This window comes from Magnusiomyces paraingens (genome assembly GCF_902498895.1).
Source record: "Magnusiomyces paraingens strain CBS 517.90 genome assembly, contig: contig5, whole genome shotgun sequence".
Lineage (NCBI taxonomy): Eukaryota > Fungi > Ascomycota > Dipodascomycetes > Dipodascales > Dipodascaceae > Magnusiomyces > Magnusiomyces paraingens.
The window spans coordinates 1,154,917-1,175,000 of record NW_022474071.1 but is presented as its reverse complement, the minus strand read 5'-3'; the positions used below and the strand labels follow the sequence as shown (position 1 = coordinate 1,175,000).

Below are 20,084 nucleotides of genomic sequence, written 5' to 3'. Positions count from 1 at the left end.
AAGTTGGGGCAGAGGGGGTAGCTGAAGGTGAGGAGGAGGAAGAAGGAACGGGTGTCAACTGTGTTTCATGAGCAGATAAAGTTTTAGATATTTCTGGAACTACTGCAGAGGATATCAGTGTAGTTGTGGAAGCTTGATGGTGAGATGCAGGTTCCGCAGGAACTTTGTCATGAGAAATGTTTGCTACTGAGTTTATCAGTGTAGATGCAGAAGTTTGACGGTCAGGTTTATGCTGGGACAAAACTTGATTATGAGATATGTTAGCTGCTGCAATAGCTGCTGCCGCAGCAACTGTAGGCCCCTGAAGACCCTGATCTGTATCTTCTTCAGTGTCTTCATCATCATCGTCGTCATCACTCACTAAATGCTGAGTAATTGGCTCCGAGGAGTTTTGTTGTAAATTGTGGTTTATGCTGGTATGGTTTTTAGTAATGTCATGGCCTGGGGATATTGGTGAAAGGCCTTGTTGAGGCTGGGCTGGGATCTTTTGCTGCAATTGTTCTGGAGCAGAAGATGGATTAACCTGCTGTGGTTGTGGTGTAACTGGTTGTGGTAGTTGTTGTTGCTGCTGCTGCTGCTGTTGCTGCTGTTGTTGGAGATGATAATGGTAATTTTCCTCTTCTTCAGATTCTGTATCGTCTTCATCGTCGTCGCCGCCAACAGAAAGCACGGCCTTTCTAGGTTCTTTTGCAACTGTACTAACTTGTTCCTCCTTGGTTTTCCCATTTTTAGTCAATGAGACTTCGGAAGGTGCAGAAGGTCTACTTGGATTGTTAGAAGGTTGTGCATTGAAGCCATTGCTAGAAGGGGCGCCTGAAAAGGAACCCAGCCGGCTGAGGTTTCTGTGAGACGCGGTATTTCTGTGTCTGCTGGAATGAGCAATGAACTGCTTACTAGATACCCTCTTACGGCTAGTCAAAGCTTGGCTGTTTAAAGCAACAGCGGATCTTGCTCTTCTTTGGAATGGAAGCTGTTGCTGCTGAGGGAGCTGCTGCGAGTCATCGTCAGTCATTGGTATTAAAAAAGAGTAAATATAATAATCTTCAATCTATAGCTTGTTATTTAAAATGTATCTATCTATAATTTAAATGCTGTCAATTAGGGTTCTTTCTTTGTTTCCCTGGGGTATTTGTGGCAAGCAAGCTTTAATAAGAGAGATTTTTTGGTGGCTGGGCTTTGAATTTTTTTATTAAAGTCCCTATTTTTTTTTTTTTTTTTTTTGTATTTTAAAGAAGAAAACAAAAAAAGGAGGAGGGGAAGGGTGAGAGAGATTCGTGCCTGGCTAGCAAAGATTGGCTTGTAGGGTTAGGTTTGGCCACATGTCCTGAGCCAGAAGTAGACTAATTAGTTCACCTTTAATGTGTATATCATGGTCTGTTATATCTTAGGTGATTTTATAACCCTAATATACTCAACCTTATATGCAACAATATCCTTATGTATATATATTTTCTGTTACGATGGTCGCGGTCCCCATCAGCATTTATACGTGTAATTTTCAGCTTCAAACCACCCTTCTTAACCAGCCACCACAACCATCAATCATGGATTTACTACAGACCGCCCACTTCTATGTCGATTGCATTGTCGGCTCCAAAAAGCCCACTGACCACCCAGCTCCGGCTCCCGGAACTCTTGCAGCATCATCTAAAATCAAAGTCCTTTTGCTGGATAAGGATACGGTCAGTTTTGCATTAGAATCCTCTTCAAGGTCCATACATTGCTAACTATTGCTATCTTCAGGTCGGTATAATTTCCATGTTTACAACCCAGTCTATGCTTTTAAAGCATGAAGTTTACCTGATTGAGTGAGTGAATTATTATCTCCATTATTATTATTGTATAAGTTTAACTTTAAACTTTTCTAACCCCATGTTACAGTCGACTGGAAAATGAATCACGCGAAAAAATGCGTCATTTGCATTGTATTGCATTCGTTCGGCCTACTCCAGATACCATAGACTTTCTCATTGAAGAAGTCCGAAACCCAAAGTACGCAAGTTACCAGCTGTTTTTTACAAACGTCATTAAAAAGTCTGCCTTGGAACGTCTTGCTGAATCAGACGACCATGAGATTGTAACCAGTGTGCAGGAAGTTTTTGTTGACTTTTACATCATCAATACAGATCTATTTAGTATCAATTTGACGCCTCCCTTGCCCTGGGGAGGACCCGATACCAGTCAGTCACCAGATTCTTGGCTTCCGTCGAATCTTAATCGCACAGTTGACGGATTATTTGCATCACTACTGGCTCTCAAAAAGGCTGGATCACTGCTCATTCGCTATGACCGCAACTCGGCTCTTTCAAAAAAGCTTGCAGCCGAGCTTATGTACAAAATTAAACAGGAGTCTCAGCTTTTTATTCAAATGGAAAAGCAAGCCAAAGCTTCTCACAATGGCAAGCGCATTGTTCCAGATACTCCACCTGTGCTGCTAATTATTGATCGTAAAAATGATCCCATAACACCTCTGCTCACACCATGGACATATCAGGCAATGACTCATGAGCTTATCGGAATTGTAAACAATCGTGTGGACATGTCCCATGTTCCTGACCTCCAATTAGAGCAAAAGGAGGTTGTTCTTTCTCCAGACCAAGATCCATTTTTCAAGAAAACAATGTACCTGAATTTCGGTGACTTGGGTGCCTCCATCAAGGACTACGTGGGTCAGTACCAGGCCAAGACTAAGATGAATAAAAACATTGATAGTATTGACGATATGAAACGCTTTGTGCAGGATTATCCTGAGTTTAGACGTTTATCTGGCAATGTGTCGAAGCATGTGTCGCTTGTATCGGAGCTGTCACGGCTCATTGGCGTCAAGGACTTGCTTGAAGTGTCTCAGCTCGAACAGTCGCTGGCATGTAATGACTCACACTCGAGTGACCTTAAAACACTGCAAGGGTTTATTGGATCAGAAACACTTGACTTGGATGTCAAGTTGCGTCTTGTGATTTTGTATGGTCTTCGATACCAAAGTAACAGCAATTCACAATTGCCCTTTTTGGTGGACCTGTTAGCAACAACCACCAGCGGCGGGGCCCGCCAGCGCGACATTAAAGCCATTGTGCAAACAGTGCTGGAAAAGTATGCAGGTCAGGCACAGCGCCAGGAACCATTATACGCCAAGGAAACTGGGTTTTTTGCACGCGCACAAACAAGTATTGCAAAGGGACTTAAGGGAGTTGACAATGTGTACACGCAACACACACCACTGCTCGAACGCACTCTCTCGTCTCTTATTAAGGGCCGTCTGCGCCGTGCTACTCACCCGTACATGGACCCTGGCGACGGTTCATTGCCGTCATGGGCAGCCGGGAACGGTGCTGGCGGAAACACACCTGGCGTTGGCGGCGGGCCCGGCAGCGAGGCGGATGTGCCGCAGGATGAGCGGCCGCAGGATATTATAGTGTTTATGGTAGGCGGTGCGACATATGAGGAGGCCCGGTTAGTAGCCGAAATTAACGCGTCAACATCTGGAGTCCGTGTCGTTTTGGGTACAACAGATGTACTCTCGTCAAGTGAGTTTTTGGATGTAATGGAAACCATGAGTAAAGCATGGCTCGGGTCCGGGTCCCATGGGAACTCTTCACTACGAGACGCGTCTCCCGCCACACGTCTAGCATCGCGTATTCGATAAAAAAAGAAATCCCAAACTAAGTTTGTTTTTTTTTTTTCTTTTTTTCTTTCTTTGTCTTTTTTATATATAAATAAATAAATTTATAAATATTATTTTTCTTTCATTATTTGCATTAAGGAATATATATAATGTTGGCATTATTGGTTCATTGAATAGTTGAACCGATCTTGCCACTCTAACAATTTTTTGACCAGAGACTCCATCAGATCTACAGTAGGCTGGTAACATGCAAACAATGCCTCACTTAGCTTTGGGTCCGTCAAGTGCTTTTCCAAATCCTCCATGACCATGGCCATGCCAGTTTTTGTTTGTTCTGCTGCTTGTCGTGCTGCTGCTTGTTGTGCTGCAACAGCTGCTTGTTCTTCTTCTTGCTTCTTTTGCACCTGCGCAAGTTGCTTTTGTTTCTGTGTTGCACGCTTTGTTCGAGACCGGGACCCAGATGCTGAGGTAGCAGCCGGAGGAATAGCTGTAGAATTAGCAGAAACACCTTCAGGAACAACCCCAAGAGTGCTCACAGAACCCAAGGCAAGTTCCGGAGTCGCCCGTGAAGATCCCGAATCTTCTACAAGACTAGATGTAACTGCCACAATACCATCGGCAACAGTAATAACTTCTGCCACAACTTCTTTGCCAGTATTCAAGCTTTGGTCTTGATGATTTCCTGAAGGTGTTGTTCTTGCACTTTGTTCACTCTTGGTCTCAGCGCCACTGCTACCACTGCTACCACTGCTACCACTGCTAGTACCTGCAGCATCCATATTGTAAATCCTGCGAAATCGTGTGTCGCGGTACTCCATGAGCCACTGCCGGTTATTTTGTTCTTTATCCAAGTCGTTACGCGAGCGTAAAATAAACTCAAGCAACGCAGAAACTCTTTTTTGCATTTCTGGAATAGAGGTCCGCGGTTGAGGAATACGAGCCTTAGCCGGTCGATCAACAATCTCCCGACCACTGGCACCGCTTCCGCCAGCGTTACCATGACTGTTCTGCACATTGCTAGCCCCTACTGCAGGACTTCCGCTGCGACCGGACCCGCCAGCTGCAGCCCGAGGCCGCGTGCGCTTGCGCTTGTTGGCTGAAGAAGCAGATGAGGCTGCACCTGTTCCGGAATCGTTGGCCGCACTAGCTTTTTTAGACTTGGAACTGCGGGAAGACGATGTCGTAGCAGTGGTACTGGTCGAGGCTGTGGTATTTGTAGCAGTCGAAGTGGTAGCTGTTGTGGATCCACCAGCAGGTGTGGTATCTTGTAGATCTTCCTCAGACCCAAATCCTGCAGATTCGTGTGTACGTTTGCGTGACATTCCCGCTGCTCCACCGTCAGAGTCACCTTTATTAGCTGACCGTGCTGGAGCCCTTCGTGTCGAGCCTCTTGTCGAAGACGCCGCACCTTCTTCATCACCAGTGGCAGCTGTGTCATCCGTAGAGTTTGTCAATGCTACTGTATTGCCGGCATTGTTACCACCAATTTTAGAGCCCTTGGATCCTTGTGACCGCGATGAACGAGTGCTCGAAGTGATTGGCCCATCAGTCTCCGTAACACCGTCCGGACCCTCAGAACTTGTCATGACCACGTCTCCTTCAGTGTCAACTGTAGATAATGATGATTCATTTGCTGTCCTTACTCTTGCAACTGTGGCTGTGACTGTTGTGCTTGACAATGACGCTCCTCCTTCTGTTGATGCCGAGCCCGCGGCTTCCGAGTTTGAGGTGGCCCCTAATGCTCCACTACCACCACCACTACCACCACCACCACCGCCGCCGCCGCCTCCTCCTCCTCCTCCTCCTCCTCCTCCCTCGCCATCACCAGTTTTGGGTTGTGCATCATGAACAGACTCCTCGAGAGCCCGCCGCAGGTTTTCTTCATACGCTTGTGAGTTAAGCGTGGGTCGTGTTCTAGTAGATCGTGATGACCCGGCTGCAGTGCCCGAGGGTGACTGCGGGGAGCTGCGCGCCGAATGTTTTCGGGAAAGGCTTCCCGAAGCTCCAGCTGACCCCTGTTGACCAACCGGTGGACTTCCAACACGTGTACCGGAAGTTGCACCATTTTGTTGTTGCTGGAACTGTTGCTGGTGTTGTGGTTGACCCGAAGATGTAGTAGTAGCACCATCACCACCACCACCACCAGAAGTTGTGGCACCCCCCACCTCGGTTTCCTTCTTGGGTACTTTTTTGCGCTTCTTGTCTGAGGAGCCGCCACCGCCGCTCTTTCCGTCTCCGTCGGCCGTTTCTCGGCTGCTGCTTCGACTCGTGGCATTCCGTGGCCGAACTTCTCCGTCACCATTTCCTTGGTCATCGACACCGTCAATGTTATTTTTGCTACCACCATCACCATTATCTGCGTGGTGAGATCCCCGCTCCGAGTCGTGTTTGTGATGGTCCTTGGAACCACTACCGCCAGATTTCCCAGCATTTTCCTTTTTGCTTTTCCCACTTTCTTCCTCTGCCTCTTGCTCTTCTTCGTCGTCATCTTCTTGAGGAGAGTACCGTGAGGTCTTGCCATTGGGCCGGACTACTATAACGTGGTAGTCAGGACGACATCGCTCGCAGTAGTATACTTCAGGAGCCGACGCGTTGGTTAGAATACCCACGCAAAACCCGTGTTGCCAAACCTGGCATTCGTCACATTGGATGAATAGCGACTCATCCACACGCTCATGCTCGCGCTGTTGCACATTGCTAAGTTGAAGCTCTTGGTGGCCACAGATACATCGCGTAATTTCGGAGGAGGCCTGTGCACCATCGTCGTCTTCTTCATCTTCTTCTTCTTCAATCTCCTCCTCTTCCTCTTCTTCTTCTTCTTCGTCTTCCGGTACTCGGCGATTTCCATTGCGGTCGTGTTGCTGCTTGTCACCGCGGCGCTTAGAATCATCATTGTTTCCCCGCGCATGCCGGCTCCGTGAGGCTGACCCGCTACTTCCATTGCTGCTGCTGCTGTTACTTTGACTGCGAGAAATCTCGTATGAGTACTTATCGCCGTCATCGACACCATTGTTGTTATGATTGTTATTAGAATTTGTACCAGAAGATGAGCCGTCGTCGTTATCAGAAACGCCTCCTCCCCCGCGCTTGCGAGTCCGCCTGCGCTCGGATACAAAATCTGATTCCATTAGATTAGTTAAAATTGAATGAATGAAAGATAAGATAAATTAAAGACTTCAGTAGAATTTAATAAGGGGTGAAGTCTTAAAAAAACTGTGTATAAGGGGTTTGGTGGGAATTCTTGGGATAAGGTGGGAAAAAAAAAAAAAAAAAAAAAAGTTGGATTAGAGGGGGGGAAAATTTTTAATTTTTTTTTTTTTATTTAGGACCGCACCAAAAATTGCCAACAATCAAGTTTATTTTCTATTTTTTTCTTTTTCTTTATCTTTTTTAATTTTCATTTTCTCTTTATTCATTTTCTTAAAAAAAAATACAAATTTTACAAATATATATATAAACTCATTTTTATTTTATAAACATTTTATTCTTTCAACTTTTAAGCGAAATACTGGTGATAAGGTCTTTCTTTTTGGTAGGACTAATCGTCTTAACATCAGTCTTGCGGCCATTTTTGAGCTCGCGGCGAACACCATTAGTATCCAAAGGCTGCAAAAGCTCAAAACGACAAAGCAAGTCTTTGCCAACAGTCATGACAGCTGCCCAGTTGCCAAAGTCACCACAGTAGTTGGGTGCCGAAAACACAGTCACAAGCTTGCGACGACAGAAAAACTCATAGCCGTCCTCGACAACCATGTGACCACGAGCAATCAAGTCAAAGCCAAATTTGGCACAAAAGGCTTCCACAATGGGTTTGCCAAAGCAGTAAGACACGCCTCGGTCATTGGGTCGCCATTCGTCAACCGTAGAATCCGGGTCTGACCAAAGGAGATCGCTGAGAAGACCCATTTCTGGAATATCGGTGGGGCGCTGAATATTGCGAATGTCATCAAGAGAGTTAAGGAAAGGGGAAAGACCACCATGGACACAGAAAATTTTGCGGCCAATAGTGGCGGCAATAGGAAGCGTATTAAACGTGTCAACAAAGGTCTTCCAGACCTTGACAGAAGCACGACGTTTGCATTCATCGTAAAAGCCATAAACACGTGTGACACTGGCACACTCGTGGTTACCTCTGAGCAAAAAGACATTTTCAGGATATCTAATCTTAAGACACAAAAGAAGAAGCATGGTCTCAATCGACTGCTTGCCACGGTCCACATAGTCTCCTAAAAAGAGGTAATTGGATTCCGGAGGCATACCACAAAGCTGAAAGACACGACGCAAGTCACCATACTGGCCATGAATGTCACCAACAACCTGGACAGGAGTGCCCAACTCAAGGAGGGTAGGTTGAGACAAAAAAATGGAGCGGGCAGCACGGCAAATACCAATAATCTCATTGTTACTAATACAAAGTTTCTTTGAGGATGAGAGACCAGTATTAAGCAAACGACCAATAAGCTCGTTAACATCCACCGCATGTTGTTTGGGTTTAGACTTGGTAGATGATAATGGAGAAGTGGAAGTAGAAGGAGAAGAAAGTTTCTCAGACCTGTGATGGCGTTGTTGAGACTTAGGCTTTGGTGTGGCAGATAGTTGCTGACTAGCTGTGGGCATACCTGATATATTAGTACCAATAGCTGTGGTCAAAGTATGAGCAGCTGCAACAACGTTAGCCTTTGTAATGGTATTTGACGGGAAATGAGATCCTGGACTTGGTAGACGAGTGGTTTGACCATTAACTTGGTCTTCGTCAACAACAAAAGTTGTCGAAGGGTATTCTTCAAAAGTAGGGGTCTTGACGGGGGAATTTTGTTGGCTAGATTGGCTAGATTGACTCGATTGAGAAAAGGAGCTAAGGGAGCTAGAAAAACTAGTACCAACAGAAGATAGGCTAGAGGAAAGTGCCACTGTTGTTGAAAGACCGCCCATAGGAGTCATTGTATAAAAGTCATCTTGATGGTTTGGATAAGACGAATGTTGGTGAATAGGCGTCAAAGCAGCTGCTGCCTTATAAAGACGGTTGGTAGCTGATGGGCTCTGGGACAATGAGGATGGGCTTGAAGAATTGGAAGAGAGAGCCCCATCTGTAGCAATTACCAAAGAAGGTTTAGACCATTTTTGAGTATTTGTTGTTGAAGACCGAGGAATTTCGGTTGGGGTTGAGATTGAGGTAGAGGTTGAGGTTGATGTAGTGAAGGGATCGGTAGGAGTAGCAGTGGAAGAAAATGATGAAACCACCGTCTCATAAAAGGACTGAGGCGGGTTAGGGTTGGTTGCATTTGTAGAGGTCGGTTGGTACGGGTTGTAGTGATTATTATTATGGGTATGGGTTGGGGTTAAGGTAGGGGTTTTTGTTGGGGTTGGGGTTTGGGATGAAGAGCAGGAGGGTGTAATGGTGGCGGTAGAAGCTGTTGCAATAGCATCAGAAGGACCTCCAACAACGCCCACATCGGATGAGACAACAACAGACGATTTAGAAGAGGCAGATGACGAGGAAGACGAGATGGATGACGAGGAAGACGAGATGGATGAGGAGGTGGATGGACGGCGGTCTGCAGAACGAGGAGTGGTAAATGATGAAGGTCTACGTCTGACAGGGACTGGAACGCTGTTTGTGGTGATGGAGTTGTTGATATAGCCACTGCGGGGGGTTGTAGTTTTAGTTGAAGATGAAGATGAAGGAGATGCCAGGACAGGAGTTCCTGAAGAAGATGGGGAAAGTGGTGACGAATAAGCATAGTTGTTATCTTTTTCTGAAGATGATCTATCGTGCTCATACTGATAGCTGTTGTTGTTGTTGTTGTTGTTGTTGTTGTTGTTGTTGTTATTATTATTATTAACCTTTAAACCTTGTTTCTCATAGCCAAGATGATGATGATGATGATGATGATGATTGTACGCACTGGACCTTAAATTTCTGGAGCTGCTACTACTACCGCTACATATGGGGTCATCCAGACCCCCGTCTTCAGAGGTCTGGAGCGAGCTTCCTGCCGAAGATGAAGGACCAGCGCCTACATCTGGCGTCATTGAGATACTGGTATGAGCATTTTTGGAAGGAGTGTTACCCATGGGATAAGAGAGGAGCTGAAAACACCAAAACTGTTAGGCAGAAAGCGGAAAGAGGAGGAAAACAAAAGTATTAATATGGAGTTAAAAAAAAAAATATTATTATATATATATATATATCTTAAGTAATAAGAATGAAGAATATATATAAATAATTAATTAATTAATTTTGTAAATGAAAAAAAAAAAAAAATTGAAAAAAAAAAAAATCAATCAAAAGATATCAAAAGATTTATGTCTTCTAATAAAGAGACGTAAAAAAATCAAATAGTTTTGAGTGAGTGTAAGAAGAAAAGATTTTTTTTTTTTATTATTATTGTTGTTAAAAAGGTCATCAATTTTAAAAATGTTTTAAACTCTTGTACTGATGTACAGAGTTTTATGACCTATAAAATTTTAACACTAACACTAAAAAAAAAAAAAAAAATTATAAAAAAAAAATTGTAAACGCAACCCTTAAATGCAACACCGAATCGGCTTTACAACTGGATAGATGGAGAATGGGGGGGGGAAGGAGAAAGTATGCAATATTATGTAAGGATCCACGTGACTGATAAAGAAGATTTTTTCTAAGGGAACCGTTATCCCCGGTTGTTACGGCAGCAGCCTCGTGGCAATGTTTTTATTTTTGATTGGTTGTTTCAACGAAATTGCGCAAGTAACAAATAGAAAAAGGAAGTTACATGCTGGATTATTACATTTTATGTTACTTTTATGTTACATTTTATGATACAAATATGTTGCAAATATGTTACATCTATTTGTTACATCCATCTATTACATTTATTTGTTACATTTATGTATGACACTTTAAATGACAGAAAATTTTTTCCCATTACAAAATTTTCCATCTAGCCAGCCAAGCTTTGAGCAACAACAACAATAATAATTATAACAATAACAATAACAAATAATAACCATAAATAATAATAATAACAATAATATTAATGTTAATATTAATATTAATAATAAAAATAATAATAAATCTGGCCAAGCAAGCTGAAGTTTTTTTTTTTTTTTTTTTTTTTTTGTAAAGAATTAAATAAGACTGAGATAGAGAAAGAACAGGTTGGATACAGACTAATTAGTCTTATAAGCTACAGTGGCAGTAATAGAAGCAACAACAATAACAATAAAATCATCAAAATAAATATTTCACAACCACCCAAAATTATTACTATTTTATATACTTTAACAACCAACACCCCTTCTAATTAAAAAAAAAAATAAAAAAAAAAAGACTCTGAACTTGAAAGAAAGTCTCAGTATAAATCTTTCTTCTTTTTTTTTTTTTTTTTTTTTAATATTTCTTATAAAAGCATTTCCAGCATATTTTTTTTTTATTTTTTATTTTTCATCGTCTTGAAGGCGGCTTCATCTTTCCCTATTACTTGTAGATAGATGTACATATCTCCATCACTTGCTGTTTTAAAATTTTACTCCATCATTATCACTCAAATATTTTGAAAAATAAAAATAAAAACTTTTTTTTTTTTCAGCCTTCCATATTGTTTTCAATCTTTTTTATATTTTCCTCCATTTTTTTTTTTTTTTTTTTTAAAAATCTTTATTTATCGTCGTTGTTGTTGTTGTTGTTGTTGTCGTCGTCGTCATTAATTTTTATTTTTTAAAAAATTAAAAATATAAAAAAAAAAAAATTTTCCTCTCTCTCTTGTGTGTCCTCTTAATTTATAAATATAAATATTTCTTAGTAAAGTTCCTCACGTTAAATTTTTTTTTTTTTTTTTTTACTCTTTCTTTGTCACTACTACTACGACTACTACTATTACTACTAATACTACTAATACATTTTATTATTTATTACTGCTACTGCTTTAAACTACTACTACTGCTTTTACATATCGTGTAAATTTTAACACGCGCCAATATTTTTCATCCTTTTTGTTAATAAAGTCCTTATTATATATATATATATATATATATATATATATATATATATATTACAAAAACAGAATCAAGGAAGGGAATTTTTTTTTTTTTCAAACAAACACACGTCAATATTCAACACGCATAACTCATATATACTCTTGTATATAACCATATATATATAACCAAATGGATTCAAACGACCCGCGATTTGTTTCTCGCGTATATGCAGATGCAAATGAAAAGTTCCCTCAATCTTATTGGGATTATGGTATGTATAATTTATACTTTATCACTAGTTTTATATATATATAAGTCTATAAATGAATATGATTTATTTAATCGTCTTCCGATTTCTATCTTATTCTTCCCTACTTTGCGACCTTATATAATTCTATTTAACCCACATCTATCTTTAATTTCTTAAATAAACCTCTAACTCGCCTTTTTTTTTTAAACAGAACATGCCTCTATCAACTGGGGATACCAAGAAAAATATGAAATCATCCGGCGCGTCGGTCGCGGGAAGTACTCAGAAGTCTTTGAGTCTATAGATATCGAATCTAAAGAACTGGTCATCATCAAAGTTTTAAAGCCAGTTAAGCATAAAAAAATTAAGCGTGAAATTAAAATCCTTTCAAACTTAGAAGGTGGCCCAAATATCATTTCTTTCCTCAATGTCGTCCATGATACTGAGTCCAAAACAACCTCTCTCGTCTTTGAACGTGTTCAAAACATTGACTTCCGTACCCTCTATCCAACATTCACCCCATATGATATCAAGTTTTACATGTATCAGCTCCTCCTCGCCCTCGACTATGCCCATTCAATGGGAATTATGCACCGCGATGTCAAGCCACATAACGTTATGATTGACCATGAAGCAAAACGCCTTCGTCTGATAGATTGGGGCCTTGCTGAATTCTATCACAAGGGTGTCGACTATAATGTCCGTGTGGCCTCCCGTTATTTCAAAGGCCCTGAACTGCTGGTGGAGTACCAACGATATGACTACTCTCTCGATATTTGGTCCTTTGGCGCAATGTTTGCCTCTCTCATCTTTAAGCGTGAGCCATTCTTTCATGGAAACTCAAATACAGACCAGTTGGTCAAAATCGCCCGTGTTTTGGGAACAAACGACCTCTACGAGTACCTCCGCAAGTACCACATTAAACTCGGTTCTGAGTTTGACGACCTCGGATCCTATGCTCGAAGGCCTTGGTCCAAGTTCATCACTGAAGCCAACAGTGCTTTTGCAACTGATGTTACAATTGATTTTCTCGATAAGCTTCTTGTCTATGATCACCAGAAACGTCTCACAGCTAAAGAAGCAATGGCCCATCCTTATTTTGATGAATTAACTCCTCTAGAACGACAAAATGGAAAGTAAAATGATTTAAACAAAAAAAAGCAATATCTTAATAATAAAAATACAACAAGCTTAATATAAAATAAAATAAAAAAAAAGACAAAATAATTATAAATTTAAAAAAATTTAAAAAAGTAATTATGAGTTCTAGTTGCTAATTTTCTTCCTTTTAATCCAAAATTACCCATTTCATGTCTAAAAACTTGGCTTGTAGTTTAAGATCATCTATATGCCACAAAATGCTCTTGATAGTCTGATTTCTAACAGCTCGTAAACCTTCTTTCCGCAACTCCATCCCCCCAATGGTTTCCTCCATTTGCACTCCAGTTTTCACACATTCTGTATCTTCTTTTAAATTTTGCTCTTGTCGATTCGTATACTCTTTAATAAACAACTCAGACGATCTCTCAGAGCTTACCAGCCGCATCATTACTCCGCTCACAATCTTCTCCAAAAATCGATACAATATCGCCTTTTCAACTTGCCATTGCCGCTTGCTAATACCATCCGTAGGCTTGTCAATACTATTGGTTGAAATGCTTTTCGTGGACATGAATTTGCATAAACTCTCAATAGTATCTATATTTTTTAAGTTAGACTAAAAAAAAAAAAAAAAACAGTGTAATCATCATAATCATAAAAACTTACAATACCGAACCATAATATTTTCTGATCCAATATATACCAATGTAAAACTAGCATCTTTCACCAAAATTTTCTTCTTCGTCTTATACTCTTTCTTATTGGTATTTTTCTCTGAAAGTTGCTGATGGTATATTGCACAAAAGTATGAATAATAAAGATCTAAAACCAGATCAACAATTGATTGGGCTGTCTTGAACCATCCATTATCTTTTCTCTTCAAAATATGCTTATAACACTGCTTGATCTGTTGGGTAATCTCCACAATATGGCTAGTTTCCAGCTCCTCAATCCGCACCCATTGTTTTAACGTGCTCATAAAACTGTAAATATTTTCATTCACATTTTTATCAATATCAGTTTGAAGTTTTTGTAAAACTGCTTTTATCAACATATCACTATGCAAGCTCTCCAAACTTTTCCCAGGTAACTCTTTATTCCAACACAACAATAGGGTTTCCTCATTTTTACCTCTTTCAGCAGAACTATTTTCACTCATTCGATTGTCTATCTTGACAGCTTGCTGTAAAGCTTCTATTTCTAAAGTCACAGTATCCAGCTCCTTACACTTGTCTTGATACCGTTTCTGCCAAAACCATACAGGATCATCTAGCTTCTCTATAACCTGCGCCAAGTACTCCTGGACTGAATCTGAACCATTGTTTCTCTCTATTCCACAGTCCCCCCATTCAGGAGGAGGCTGGTTTCGTGAAACAACAACTGCCTAAAGTATTTATTTCACATAAGCGTTAGAATTACACAACAAAATTAAGTAAACACTCTTTCTGTCAGAAATTATTGAATTTGTAAGAATACAAGAGCAAGATAAAACTTGAGTGTTTCGTCATCAACTGTTTCAAGATCCATTTTAGTATATATTAAATCGATTTATAAATTTATTTAACGTGTTTCAAAGATAACTGAGAGAAAAAAAATTAATTTTCTAATATGAAAAAAAAAGGAAGAAAAAACAAAAACTCATAAAGTTGGGAGATTATAATTTTAACATTGTGCACGTGAACGATGCGTACGCGTAATCGACGCGTTTACCTTTTTTTTCAGTTACTTTTTTCTTTTTTTTTTGTTTACATTTTTTTTCTAAACAACCACCAACCCTTTCCAGCTTATTCCTTCATCGTCATTTCATTAATTAAAACCACATTATTTTATACTCGCCTCAATATGTCCGACTCGGCGCTAAAACCGGGGTCTTTAGGACCCAATTTGTTCGACAAAGATCGGTCTCAAAATATTAACTCCGACATTGATAAACCATCATCATTTTCTTCTTCCTCTTCTTTTGCTGATGAACACTCTAAAACAAATGATGAAGCAGCAAGTGAGCAAAGATCAGAACCCTTAAACTCCAGTCTTTTTACTCAAACTGAAACTCAGCAAATACCTGATCCATCCGTTTCGATATCTAGTCGACCTTTGGGAACCAGTTTATTTGATAAAACTTCCAAAGAATCTTTTGAAAAATCACCCCTTGGTGCCAGTTTATTCGATAAACATAAATCAATTAAATCTCCTAGTCCGAATGGGTCTGTAAATGCAATCGAATCTCAGCCAAAGTTCTCCTCTCTTGGTTCTAGTTTATTTGACAAACATAAACAAGGATCTCTTGTTGAAAAAGTACCCGCAAAGGAATCGCCGTTAGGTTCCTGTCTCTTTGACAAGCATCGACAAACGCCATCTTTAGATAAAGAATCTGCCAAAGAATCACCTTTAGGATCTAGTATTTTTGATAAGCATAAACAAACAACAATTTTGGAAAAGGAACCATCAAATAAACCTTCTTTAGGATCCAGTCTTTTTGACAAACAAACAGCCTCTTCGCAAAATGAATCTTCTAGAGAATCCTCTTTAGGTTCAAGTATTTTCGACAAGCATAGTCGTTTAGACGACTCTGAACCTTCTCTGTATTCTTCTGAAATATCTGATGTTGATGGACTAGAAAATTCAATATCAGTCAAAGTTTCAGATGGCCGCACTATTCTCTTGCGCAAGAAGAAAAAAGCTAAATATCCAACACAATCTATCCCAGAGCATGAACGCATTTCCATATCTATGAAAGAACGCAATCCAGGATACAAATCAAATAAACACGACTCTCGTAACCATTTTGGTATTCCTGTTTATGCCTTTAAGGCTGCTTTTGAACGGGAAGAAGCTGAGAATGCCAAAAAAGCTGCTGCTGCTGCTGCTGTTTCAGCAGAACCGAAATCTACATTTGCGAAAAAAAACACAACCAAACCAGATATTTTATTGACAGAAAAATATCGCCCTAGATCATGGTTTGATTTGGTGGGCCCGGAAAAAACACATCGCAGAATGCTTAAATGGCTACGCCAATGGTCACCGTTAGTCTTTGATACCCCAGTCACCCAAGACGTCAATACCCAATTTGGTTATAATATTCGTGATCTTCTTTCTCGGCCGCAGAAAAAAATTCTTCTTATCCATGGTCCTCCTGGAATTGGTAAAACTACTGTGGCCCATGTTATTGCGGCACAAGCAGGCTACGACGTTATGGAAATCAATGCATCTGATGAACGATCAGGTATTATTGTCAAAGAACGCATCAAATCTGCCATTCATTCTCACCGTATTTCATCGTCAGGTAATCCTGTATGCATTATAGCGGACGAAATTGAAGGAGCTGCTGAAGGAGGTTTTATCAAAGCTCTCGTTGATTTAATCAATGCCGATTCTAGAGCCATTCAAACTATCGAACGTTTAACATCGCATGGTGGAAGTGCAGCGGGGTATAAAGGTGGTCAGAAAATGCAACCAAATGCTATTTTGCGAATATTGGTAAACCAAAAGAAACGGGCAGAAGCCGCTGAATTAGAAAATGAAAAGGGAGGAATTGGGAAACGGCGCAAAAATAAAAAAAATAATATTGCATCAACAATCAATAATTTAGTTCAGCGACCAATCATTGCCGTTTGTAACGATGTTTATGCCTCGTCTCTCCGATCTTTAAGACCATATGCAGAAATTGTTTCATACAGCAGAGTGTCTCCCTATGTCATAGCAGATACCCTTCAAAAGATTTGCCGTAATGAAGGTTTTGATATTGATGATGATCAACTTACTCGCATTGCTGTTGACTCGGAATGTGATTTGCGCAGTTGCTTAAATACAATACAGTTTGGCTGTGAGTGCAATAATGATAACAAACTCACAAGTACACCAAAATCTGGATCCCAAGTAACAAAATCATCCAATTTCCAAAAAGATATGGCCAAGAACTGGTCTTCAGTCACTATGCGAGTGTTTCAACAGCTACGAGGAAGTGGTGCAAAAACCATTAGTTCAAACTCCATAGCTAGTCTTTCAAGTTCAAAGCTTTTTACAAAACAAGATGAATCTGCAGCTGTTTTTTCTGATATTCAGGCTTGTGGTGAGTACGATCGTGTGACAATGGGGACCTTTCTTGCATACCCTCACATGCAGTACAATGACGACATGTTTAAGAAACCCGTGGATTTCGGTGACTGGCTGTATTTTCATGACCGTATCAACCGCTGTGTTTACGGAGCAGATCAGCACGGTGCTATTGCAGAATATTATGGATACACAGCTCTTGCAGCCCACGAAATGTTTTCCAATATTAACAATAACCGTGGATTCCCCAAGTATAGTGCTTCATGGACAAAGACCGAAGATGGCAAATCTATTCCTACAAAAAACATCCTTTCAGAGCATGAATTCTACGAACAGTTTAAGATGAACCAAGATCTTACAGCCTCTATGTTCAAGCAGGCTTACTCAAATGTCCCTGAGATTTTGCAATCATTTAATAAGAAAGAATTTGTCACATCGTTGGTTCCTTACCTTGCATACTTTGTTAACCCAGAACTGCCACAAACCTCCTCTCGAAATAGAAGACAGGGAACACCAGGTCCTGAATCCCAAGGAGACTCAGTTGTCATCGTACCAGAAGAACTGCGTATGCAAAAGATTAACCATACCCTACACATTCTTTTAGACTATGGCTTAAAGTATGTATTGCATGACACAAACAATGGTCGTTCTGGTGATACTAGTCGACTCGGTACTAGTGGCACTGTTTATGTTCTTGAGCCTGCATTTGAAAAAATTGCCTTTTTTGAACCCAAGACTCAGCTCCAAGCTAGTGTGGGCAAGTATGCCACTCGGAATCTTATCAATTCCGAGATTGTAAAGTACAAGGCCACTCTTGTATTTAAACCTGTTGAAGAAGATTCTGAAGGACTTAAACGAGCTAATGAAACTGAGGAGGATGAAGAAGCAAGTAATAAAAAGAAGAAAACTGGTTCCGAGGAGGAATCTGATAACAATGAAAAGAAAAAGAAAAAGAATCCTTCGACAGGATTGTTACGATTTTCATTTGCCAGAATCCAGTCTGAAGAAAAGAAACTTCCAAGCAAAGACAAGAACGAGGAGCCTGAGGTCAAGCGTGTGCTTGCATCTAGTGGAGACGAGAAAACTCGGATCTGGGTCCAGTACCATGAAGGCTTGTCTAACGCTGTACGTCGGAACTTGACTTGGGAAGGAATTTGGAATTAATGAGACATTATTATGTTTATACTATTTCTCTATTTAGTTAAAAATTAATAAAATATCATATTATACTTGTATATTTTGTGCTTAAAGGGGGTTTCTAGGGGATTAGTCATAAAATAATAAGTTCTGGATATAAAAGATAAACAATGAAATTCATTTATAGACAATAAGATAAAATTATTTTAAACGAGACTGTTAAAAACCTCCATTTGTTTGTTTGTTTTGTTTTTATTCAAGGGTCATAGAATTATATAACATCAGCATCTGCGCTATCCTTCTTGTCTATACTATATATCTTTTCATTTTAATAATAAACTTTTAATTTTGGCTTCAACATTGCATCTCCAACAGCCCGAAAATAAGTCCTGATGCCAGCTTACGAGGAACAGGGGGTTAAAAATAACCAAACCTTCCCAACTTATCTCCACTTGTCTTCATCAACGCTGTAATTGTATTTCTTAATCCCTCCAAGCAGAGATAAAGCTTACAATCTCTTGTAAGCTTAGAAGTGCCTTCTTTTTAAATTGTTTGTTTGTTTGTTTGTTTTTATTCAAGGGTTATAGAACTATATAACATCAGCATCTGCGCTATCCTTTTATTGTCTGACTATGTGACTTGCCGGTTTTCATTTGTACCTTTTTAGTACTGGTGGTTTCTGTTCTGTGCGTCTCCGGTAGCCCGGAAGATGGGCCCTGATGCCAGCTTACGAGGAACAGGGAGAACCAGTCTGTCGGTCCCAAAACCTTCCCAACCCATTTCCACTTATCTTCACGGACGCCCATGTATTTCTTAATCTCTTCCGTCAGAGATACGGCCCGCAATCACCTGCAGGCTATTTAGACTGTACGGAAGAGTCGGCATTCCTGTAACCAGGGTAGCCTATGGTTTTCAGTCTAGGTGTATACTCCCGTACACATCCTCAGGAAAAGGGGGTATTCTGGGAAACGAACCCAGTATCTTCCGCTTTCGAGCGAACGTGTTATCCTTTACACCATCCAGCCCTTTCCCCTAAAAAAAAAAAAAAAAAAAAAAAAAAAAAAAATTGTTTGTTTGTTTGTTTGTTTTTATTCAAGGGTTATAGAACTATATAACATCAGCATCTGCGCTATCCTTTTTATTGTCTGACTATGTGACTTGCCGGTTTTCATTTGTACCTTTTTAGTACTGGTGGTTTCTGTTCTGTGCGTCTCCGGTAGCCCGGAAGATGGGCCCTGATGCCAGCTTACGAGGAACAGGGAGAACCAGTCTGTCGGTCCCAAAACCTTCCCAACCCATTTCCACTTATCTTCACGGACGCCCATGTATTTCTTAATCTCTTCCGTCAGAGATACGGCCCGCAATCACCTGCAGGCTATTTAGACTGTACGGAAGAGTCGGCATTCCTGTAACCAGGGTAGCCTATGGTTTTCAGTCTAGGTGTATACTCCCGTACACATCCTCAGGAAAAGGGGGTATTCTGGGAATCGAACCCAGTATCTTCCGCTATCGAGCGAACGTGTTACCCTTTACACCATCCAGCCCTTTTTCCCTTAAAAAAAAAAAAAAAAAAAAAAAAAAAAAAAAAAAAAAAATAAATTAATTTCACAAATTTTATAGATTACTAAAAATTCAATAGTCACGTGATGAAATGGGCGTCTGGTGTAGTTGGCTATCACGTTCGCTTAGCATGCGAAAGGTCCCCGGTTCAACTCCGGTGTCGTCCAGTACTTTTTTTTCAATTTATTTATTTAAAAGAATTTTAATTTTTTTTTTTTTTTTTTTTTACAAGCCTATAGGCTTACGTAGCTACGTAATTGTTTGGATTTAAAATTTTTTTTTGGGACGTTTAAAAGTTAATTCAAAAACGAAAAAATATAAAAGGTTCCGTTAAATAAACTGTTTTTTTTTTTTCCCTTTTTTTTTTTAACAAAGAAATGTTTATTTATAATTTAAAAAAAA

The 20,084-nt window shown here is 40.1% G+C and overlaps 7 protein-coding genes across 7 annotated transcripts in view; 3 read left to right on the top strand and 4 right to left on the bottom strand.

Annotated features, from left to right (window-relative positions):
* The window catches only part of SAPINGB_P006035 (uncharacterized protein), a gene marked incomplete at both ends in the record, with an annotated part of 3,711 nt that extends 2,699 nt beyond the window's left edge, over positions 1-1,012 (bottom strand). Inside the window, one exon of the mRNA XM_032000749.1 lies at positions 1-1,012. This exon is cut by the window's left edge and continues 2,699 nt beyond it. Coding sequence (XP_031856640.1) covers positions 1-1,012 — 1,012 coding nt within the window.
* Positions 1,013-1,544: 532 nt separating this feature from the next.
* On the top strand, positions 1,545-3,643 carry SAPINGB_P006034 (uncharacterized protein; the record flags this gene model as incomplete). The annotated part of the gene is made up of 3 exons (XM_032000748.1): positions 1,545-1,682; positions 1,744-1,808; positions 1,882-3,643. 3 exons carry the CDS (start codon positions 1,545-1,547, stop codon positions 3,641-3,643), a joined length of 1,965 nt encoding a protein of 654 aa, XP_031856639.1.
* Positions 3,644-3,780: 137 nt separating this feature from the next.
* On the bottom strand, positions 3,781-6,750 carry SAPINGB_P006033 (uncharacterized protein; the record flags this gene model as incomplete). Its single annotated transcript, XM_032000747.1, has 1 exon — positions 3,781-6,750. One exon carries the CDS (start codon positions 6,748-6,750, stop codon positions 3,781-3,783), a length of 2,970 nt encoding a protein of 989 aa, XP_031856638.1.
* Positions 6,751-7,111: 361 nt separating this feature from the next.
* Positions 7,112-9,697, bottom strand: SAPINGB_P006032 (uncharacterized protein; the record flags this gene model as incomplete). Its single annotated transcript, XM_032000746.1, has 1 exon — positions 7,112-9,697. The coding sequence occupies one exon, from the start codon at positions 9,695-9,697 to the stop codon at positions 7,112-7,114; it is 2,586 nt and encodes an 861-aa protein (XP_031856637.1).
* A 2,073-nt stretch (positions 9,698-11,770) lies between these two features.
* Positions 11,771-12,971, top strand: SAPINGB_P006031 (uncharacterized protein; the record flags this gene model as incomplete). The annotated part of the gene is made up of 2 exons (XM_032000745.1): positions 11,771-11,852; positions 12,043-12,971. The coding sequence occupies 2 exons, from the start codon at positions 11,771-11,773 to the stop codon at positions 12,969-12,971; spliced, it is 1,011 nt and encodes a 336-aa protein (XP_031856636.1).
* Positions 12,972-13,119: 148 nt separating this feature from the next.
* On the bottom strand, positions 13,120-14,459 carry SAPINGB_P006030 (uncharacterized protein; the record flags this gene model as incomplete). The annotated part of the gene is made up of 3 exons (XM_032000744.1): positions 13,120-13,529; positions 13,599-14,316; positions 14,409-14,459. The coding sequence occupies 3 exons, from the start codon at positions 14,457-14,459 to the stop codon at positions 13,120-13,122; spliced, it is 1,179 nt and encodes a 392-aa protein (XP_031856635.1).
* A 315-nt stretch (positions 14,460-14,774) lies between these two features.
* On the top strand, positions 14,775-18,149 carry SAPINGB_P006029 (uncharacterized protein; the record flags this gene model as incomplete). The annotated part of the gene is made up of 1 exon (XM_032000743.1): positions 14,775-18,149. The coding sequence occupies one exon, from the start codon at positions 14,775-14,777 to the stop codon at positions 18,147-18,149; it is 3,375 nt and encodes a 1,124-aa protein (XP_031856634.1).
* Between the last annotated feature and the right edge of the window lie 1,935 nt (positions 18,150-20,084).